This window comes from Spinacia oleracea, chromosome 4 (genome assembly GCF_020520425.1).
Source record: "Spinacia oleracea cultivar Varoflay chromosome 4, BTI_SOV_V1, whole genome shotgun sequence".
Classification (NCBI taxonomy): domain Eukaryota; kingdom Viridiplantae; phylum Streptophyta; class Magnoliopsida; order Caryophyllales; family Amaranthaceae; genus Spinacia; species Spinacia oleracea.
The window spans coordinates 102,977,271-102,986,129 of NC_079490.1; the positions used below are offsets into that span (position 1 = coordinate 102,977,271).

Genomic DNA, 8,859 nt, shown 5'->3' on the forward strand with positions numbered 1-8,859 from the left:
TTCTTATCTAGAAGATGACAACCCGCTAGAAGCTTTACGGAAGAAGGATAAGGGAAAAGAGTTAATGACCGAGGAAGACGGTGCAGTGGATGATGCTATCAAGCGCATGAAAGAGGTCAACGCAAATATTTCTATATGGAATTTACTCTGGCATTCGGGACCCCACAGAACCGCCGTGATTAAACACCTAAAGGAAGCTTCGATCAATCCTTCCATTACCCCAGATCAAATTGTAGGACTCATCCATGGTGTGGACCGCACTCTTATGTTCACAGATGATGATCTGCCCGAGAATCCTAATCATAACAACTCTTTGCATATCACGGTAAGATGTAATGGATGGAATATACAGAAAGTATTGGTCGACAATGGGTCTCCTATCAATGTGTGCCCTTATCGACTCCTAGCTAAACTCGGGCACTCTAAAACCGATTTATCACTGTCAAGCCAGATAGTCCGTGCGTACGACAATGCAAAACGAGAAGTGTTGGGTTGCATAGCTTTATTCATTGAGTGTGGTCCTGTGGTCAGGGAAGTGAACTTCACGGTTATTGACATTCAAGCATGTTTCAATCTGCTGTTAGGACGACCTTGGTTACATGACAATAAGGCGGTGGCTTCAACGTTACATCAAAAGGTGAAATTACTTACAGATCATGGAGTAGTCACTATCCAGGGCGATTTAGCAGATGCGAATGTTTTCTCTGTCGAAAAATCCGTGCTCCAGCTAGATGAGGAAGAAGGGACTCATTTGGATGGATTCAATATATATTGCATTCGCACCGACTCTGATCATGGGAGGATAGATATCTCTGGCGATGAGAATATGCACAACGAATCAGAAGACCCAGATGAAGACCTAGGAGAAGACGAGGAAGGACCAACACATAATGAAACGGATGAAGATGAATTAAGAACTCCAGATGTTGGGATAAACAACGAGAAACCAGAACAACCAGGTGAATCTTGGAATAGTAGCAATTCTCACGAAGATAGCATTGAAGGCTGTCATGACGGATCAAAAGATGACGACTATGATCTAGATCTCAATGTTACGAGTTCCTGTTTTAAAATCCGCACAAAAGCATTAGTCTCCTTCCCAGAGTACAGGTATGATGCCCGGTATCAAGAACTTCCGGTATTGGAAAAAACAGATGGAACTGATGATCCAGTAATACATTTATACAAGTTTGCCAATGTTTTAATTCCCTTGGGCATTCCGGAAGAACATCTCCCTAAGTTGTTTGATCGTAGTTTAAAAGGACCAGCGTTGTCATGGTACTGCACTCTGAACCCACTTATTAGACAAGAATGGGAAAAGGTGGCACAAGCTTTCGTTAATTGGTCTCGCGAGTTCAGGCAGACAGATACCGAGAAACACGCGTTGATTGCAACGAGACAGACAAATAATGAGACGTTTTCTCATTTCTGCTCTAGATGTTCCCAGAAAAGATCTAAGCTCCGACACTCCATTACCGATAGAGCGTTCATGCTGATAATCTTAAGGAACCTTAATGATTACTATTATCGTCGCATGGTCACGATAAGATATGGTGATCTCAGTCATATGGAACAACACGGCTTTGATATTGACAGTTACAAGCTACTTGACGAAAGACCAAAGGTGAACCCGTATACCGAGTCGTCAAGCAAAAGAGTGTTTGCTCAAATTGACGAACCTTTAAGTGTGGTGTATAGCCGGTTACGCAAAAAAGGAGTTCTCCGAATAAAAGGATATGTACATGCCTTACCTCCACTTGAAACGAATATGGAGAAATATTGTGATTATTGCAATCAATATGGTCACATAACTGACTTATGTTATGATCTCCGGTGTGAAATTCAAGACCTCATTGATCGCGGCATTATTGATGCTGTTCATGCAAGACCCAGACAAAGGGAGATTAACTCTCAACTTACAAGACCTAGACGAAGAGAAACCCACTTCCAACCTCTTTCATCACGACGTTGGTCGTCTCCGTCAGAAATTTTTCGAGGACTCCTTGACAAGGGAATTATCAAACCACTTCCTCGTCGCCCAGGAGCTGACCCCATTGGACCTGATCTCCATAAATATTGCCACTATCATCAACTCCATGGGCATGAAACTGACAAATGCCACGCTCTTCGTCTGCGCATTAACCGGATTACTAAAATATCACACCTGAGTCATAAAGAATCAGTATCCATAAATGTTTTGTCAATTTGTTCAAATGAAGACGATCCCATTGAGCTTGTGACACGTGAACCAATCAGTGAAAAGATGGGACGACTAACTTTGGCAGAATTAAGGGATCCTCCACCCCGATATTGCAGATCGATCAACCAGTGTAAGCCCATTTGGATGGATGACGAGAACTTAGTCGTGAATAGTAACAATGAGGAAACGCCCGCGACTATTGTGACCTCCATCCAATCGATTATGGAACCACATATCTTCCTGAATAGAATTGACAAAGACACTAAGAAGGCATTTGCTCAGGTCTGCAAGACATGGGCGAAATGGTTATACGCTCTTGAATTTGATGGATATAAAGAGAAGGCCGGCAAAGGTTCATCCAAGGTCTAAGACACCAGGGAAAGCAAGGAAGGAATATTGTCATGCGTTTCCTGTCTGAAAGAAGCTAAGGCGTTGTAATGAAACAAAAAAAAAATAAAAAAAAAACCAAAAAACAAAAGAAAGTCAAGAAAAAAAAAGACAAAAGACAAAAGCCAAAAAACACAAAAATCGTTATCCCCCATTTGAGAAGTACGTGCAGCTTGATCCCCTAAAATCCCTCATTTCAAACACCCTTCATATTTCTTTTTTTCTTCCTTTGACACTTCCCACCTATATCGTTGGGGGTACGTAGGCAACTCAAATTATGAGTTCAGCTGCTTAAATAAACCAAAACAATACTTTTATTTAATACAGAATTACGACGGGTCTGATTCTCTGCTTATCACATGCACAAATACTCATAAGACTTTATTCAAAATGACTACACACGTGGAGATACGTAGGCAACCTTCGGGTGCGACCCTAAACAACTAACAATTTTTTTCTTTCAACAGGAAAAGAGCCCCTACCAAAGCTCTTAAGATACGGGAGAACTCTACTTGACTCACAAGGGCATGTTAGCACAAACAACATGAGTGCATAATCCTATCACGAAACACACGTTCAATACGGAAGAAATGTGTAAAAGGGATACAAGCCCTACTCTTTTATTTTATTTTATTTTCCTTATTATTGATGTTAGGAGTAAGAAGTAATCATTCGGATACCATAAGTGGAATGGAGATGAACGCCAAAAAACAGCAAAACGACGTGTTACTATCCAACAAATAAAAGAAACAACTGTGATCCTCTAACAATCACCTATCTAATCTCACAGAGTCAAATTCCAACAATCTTTCTGGTTCCGTAGAAGTATTTTTTTTTCTTTTCAAAAGTATGACGTTATTTTAAAAAAGTCAAATTTTCAAATCAATAAGTCGTGTACTTTCGTTTCCTGCATTCACATTCTTTTATTATTATTTCTATTTTTCTTTTTCCTATCTTCTTTCTCTCATTATTTTGACCTTGGGTATCCTGTGTTTAGGTGAAAACCTTGAAGTGCATATCACCTTGAATTGAAGCCTCAATCCCCCGCTAAATGACATACCACCCTCTACACCCAAATATTTCAAGCCAAGACCCAAAAACAAATACCTTTCAACCCCTCACCAAAGGCCTTCAATTGATGATGAAGATGGGATATATCCCAGGCGAAGGTTTAGGTCGTGACGGCAAAGGCATGAAACATCCAATCCCCATTATGGAGAAGCAAAATCGCTATGGTTTGGGGTATGATCCAAGCAAGGACCTCCACGTCATTAAGAAACCATCCCTCACATTGAATGGGCAATTTGTATTACAACACGATACCGAGCCCTACTACGAATTTCCTGAACCATGGTATGACCCAGTTAAGAAGCAGAGACTTCCAGGACTAGAAATCTTCTTTGCTGAAGCTAGAGATGAGGAATTAATCAAAAAATGGTTATACAAGGAACCTAAGCCTAAAGAGAACATTGATTGGATCGAATATTTGAAGCAAGGAGTTTTGAGGCAATTATTTACGAACTTTGGAAATGAAGGAAATCTTGATCCAATGGCGCTTACTCTACCGGTTAATACAAGGATTGAGCGTGAAGGCAATGTCCACCTCAAGAACAAAGAAGCTTACATTCCACCCGTTTTAGGTGATCCAATCCCCAAGCATCTTTCAAATCCACACCTTACCCACTCCTCCGCCTCGGAAGGTTACGAAACCGATAGTTCATCGTCTAGCCAATCATCCCTTCATACCCAGTCTTATTATTCTGAAAATGAAGACCTTGAGTGTGTTAATAAACCTAAATATATTTGCATGCAAGAAGTTAATTTTGATCATAATGAATTATCTGATAATGAATCTTTCGATGAGCCTAAGTCATGCATGATGCCCATAGAAGAGTCAATAGTTGTAAATATTGGCACTGATAGTAGTGTAAAAGAAGTAAAAATAGGATCCTCACTTTCCCCTGAGGAACAAACTGCATTCATTGCATTGCTTAGGGAGTACATAGATGTATTTGCATGGTCATATGCAGATATGCCAGGTGTTGACCGTAACATTGCCGAACATCGCATTCCTCTTTATCCCAACAGCAAGACGAAGCAACAAAAGCTCCGAAGGATGAAACCGGAAGTTAGTCTAAAAGTCAAAGAAGAAATCCAGAAACAACTCGACGCCAATTTTATTAAACCAATCAAACACCTTGAATGGTTGGCTAACATAGTGGTAGTTCCCAAAAAAGACGGAAGGGTCAGAGTATGTATCGACTTCAGGGATCTAAACGCTGCATCACCAAAAGATTACTTCCCTTTGCCTCACATTGACGTACTGGTGGATAGTACCGCGGGGCACGCCATGTTCTCATTTATGGACGGATTCTCGGGCTATAATCAAATACTCATGGCAGAAGACGATATGCCAAAGACGTCATTCATCACCCCATGGGGAACATTTTGTTACCAAGCAATGCCGTTCGGTTTAAAAAACGCAGGGGCCACTTATCAACGAGCTGCAACAATAATTCTACATGACCTTATTCATGATACGGTTGAAGTATACGTGGATGATATGATTGTCAAAAGCCACGATCGAGGGGAGCACATAAATGCATTAAAGTCATTTTTTGACAGGATTAGAAAATATAATTTGAGATTGAATCCTCAAAAATGCGTATTCGGAGTTACTTCTGGAAAACTGTTGGGCTTTATTGTCAGAAAAGATGGGATCAAAGTCGATTCCGATAAAGTGAAAGCCATTCAAGAACTTCCTCCACCAAGAACGGAAAAAGAAATTCGGGGATTCCTAGGAAGAATTCAATACATTAGCAGGTTCATATCGCAACTGAGCACTCGATGCGAACCGATTTTCAAGCTGTTGAGGAAAAATGTTCCGAAAAATGGAATGAAGAATGCTAAGCCTCATTTGACTCGATGAAGGAATATCTCTCTAACCCTCCAGTATTAATGCCACCCAAGCCGGGAGAGCCTTTGATTTTATATCTCACAGTCACAGAAACTGCCATGGGAGCGTTATTGGCTCAATACCAAGAAGGCACCAAAAGAGAAATTGCCATCTACTACCTCAGCAAAAAGTTTTTGGATTATGAAACCAGATACAATCCTTTAGAAAAAGCTTGCATCGCCCTCATATACGCCACTAAGAAGCTACGACATTATCTACAGGCTCATACAACTTTCCTTATCTCAAGACTAGATCCTATCAAGTACATCTTTGAGAAACCAATTCTCACTGAGAGATTCGCGAGATGGCATGCAATGCTTTCAGAATTTGATATTCAATGTGTAAACCAGAAATCTGTTAAAGGAAGGGCGATATCTGAAGCATTGGCTGATGGACCAATATCAGGAGATGAATTTGATGAAGAGTTTCCAGATGAACATTTACTCAACATTGGGATATCTAGATGAAAAATGTACTTTGACGGAGCATCTAATATAAGGGGCAATGGCGCGGGTGTTTTGCTCATTGATCCTTATGGAATTCATATCCCTTTTGCTGTGAAATTGAGTTTTCCAACGACTAATAACACGGCAGAGTACGAAGCTTGCATTTATGGCGTTAAGGCAGCCTTAGCGGCAGGGGCGAAATACCTCACAGTATATGGAGATTCTAACCTCATTATCTCTCAAACAATTGGAGTATGGAGAGTCCGAGATGAGAGATTACAAATGTATACCGAGTATCTCCAACAGTTCATTCCGTACTTTGAAGATATTGACTTCAAGCATTTTCCCCGGGAGCAAAACAGTTTCACGGATGCATTAGCAAACTTAGCGGTAAATTTAACATGGGAAAACAACGTAAAAATTCGAGCTGTGACTATTGAGGAAAGTGATTCACCGGTAGTCAACCTTGAACATATGATTGCTGCATTGACTTTGCAAGACGATAAAGATGCTTGGTATGCTGATATTAAAAAATTTCTAATCACCGGTCGATATCCTGAAGAGAGTCATAAAAAAGACCAATTGGCTATCCGGCGATTGGCAGCTCACTTTGTAATACTAAAAGATAGATTGTACCGCAAGGGTTTTGATGGAACTCTAAAATTGTGTGTTGACAAAAAAAAATACAAAAGATCATGGGAGAAATCCATGGTGGTGAATGCGGTCCGCACATGAATGGCAGGATGCTAGCTCAAAAAATCTTGCGAGCAGGTTATTATTGGACCACTTTAGAAAGCGACTGTGTCCATTTTGTGAGGACTTGCAAGAAATGTCAATTTTTCGCAAATCTCAATCACATGCCACCTACCTCCTTACATAATCTCACTTCTCCATGGCCGTTTTATAGTTGGGGTATAGATATCATCGGACAAATTCACCCAAAAGCCTCGAACGGACACCAATACATTTTAGTTGCTGTTGACTATTTCTCGAAATGGATTGAAGCAGCGTCATATGCAAAGCTAGGGGCAAACCAAGTCTCCAAATTTGTGATCAACAACATCATATGTCGCTACGGAGTGCCTTTTGAAATCATTTCTGACAACGGCTCTCACTTTGAAGGGCACTTAAAAGAAAATCTTGAGAAATATAAGGTTAGACATCATCAGTCTTCCCCTTATCGTCCTCAGACCAATGGAGCAGTTGAAGCCGCCAACAAAACCATTCGAACGATAATTGCAAAAATGACAGAAAAAACCCGGGAATGGCCTGACAAATTACCATATGCCCTTTGGGGGTATAGAATTTCTATTCGAACTCCAACAGGGACTACTCCGTATTCTCTAGTATATGGAATGGAACCTGTCCTTCCTGTGGAAATCGAAATTCAATCACTCCGGGTTATGAATGAAAGCGAGGTATCCGAAGATCAATGGTTCAAGGTTCGGTACGACGAGCTGGCCCTAGCAGACGAACGAAGGTTGGAGGCCCTAAACAACATCCAACTTTATCAACGACGTATCGCGCGAGCTTTCAATAAAAGAGTGCGAGATAGGGGCATTCGAGAAGGAGATTTGGTCTTGAAAGAGAATCGGGCTCCAATACATGATCCTCGTGGGAAATTTAAGCCTAACTGGTCAGGCCCATTTCTGGTCAAACACATCACCTCAGCAGGGGCAGTGAAACTGGTCGATCTTAACGGCGACGAATTCCTCCATTTTACCAACCTTGACCAGCTTAAGAAATATTACGTCTAGTATTTTGATGATCGTATGATCCATGATGTATCCTAGTATGAGTAAGATAGCTTTCAGATATATTAGTTAGAAAAGCAAGCCTCGTAATATCCTAAACTACGCTTTGACCTGATTCCCTTATCATGGGATACGTAGGCAATCCACATGGATTCGGTCAAAAATAAAGGTGAAATCCATTACATATTCACTTATCTTTTTTTTTAAGCTGAAAAGGCACTGGCCCAGCCATTGGAGAGAAGGCCAATGCGTTAGTCAAGGGGCAATTAGCTCACCTGATGTATGCCACTTAACTCTCAAGATCCGTTAGGCCAAAAAAAGAAGGGCATAAAAGGAGAGTAATAGAAAAGAAATGAGAGAAAAATGCCTAAGCAATAAATGGATCGTAAGAAAAGAATAGAGAGAAGCCCAAAAAAAAAAAAAAAAAAAAAAAAAAAAAAAAAGAACGTGATGTATTGTATATGTACGTAAGTACGTACATATATACATATATATATATATATATATATATATATATATATATGTATATTTCTAAATTTTACCATCACAAGATATTCAAAACTTACCATGTGTAAATCTTTATAAGTCCCTTGCATTACTAGAGTAATTTAGTGTCATCATTTGCGTGAATACTTTGTTTTGCATCCATGGTCATAAGTGCATGTTTGGCCTTATCATGTGAGGATTCAATCTCGGAAACTAACAAGTCACTATGGTCTTAATTAAATCGTGCAATGCAGATTTTTTTTAGAACGAAAAACATTCTTAATGACTTCATTTTATTTCATCGAATTCCCGCATTACATTGATTCTTTTTTTTTTAATTACCTTAAGCCTAATACTTAAACACACTACAAAGCTTGCTAGGGCAGTCCCTAAACAAGTATTACATCCATAGGAAATAAAATTTCAAAATAAGAAAAATAAATAAACAAACAACCATTAGGAAGCCATTTTTTCTTATCATCACTCCTCCTTCTTTATCTTCTTGATGACCCTACTTGAAGACTCAACCTCCGTTTTCGGCCTCTTATACATTCCCACATCTCCACGACGCCACTTTTCATAGCAAGCATCAACGATTGGGTACCTTAAAACGGGAAGGAATGGAATTTT

The 8,859-nt window shown here is 39.9% G+C and overlaps 1 protein-coding gene across 1 annotated transcript; it reads left to right on the forward strand.

Moving 5' to 3' along the window:
• Positions 1 to 6,013: 6,013 nt before the first annotated feature.
• LOC130471757 (uncharacterized) lies at positions 6,014 to 6,724 on the forward strand. The gene has a single exon (XM_056842049.1). The coding sequence runs from the start codon at positions 6,014 to 6,016 to the stop codon at positions 6,722 to 6,724; it is 711 nt and encodes a 236-aa protein (XP_056698027.1).
• The last annotated feature ends 2,135 nt before the right edge of the window (positions 6,725 to 8,859 follow it).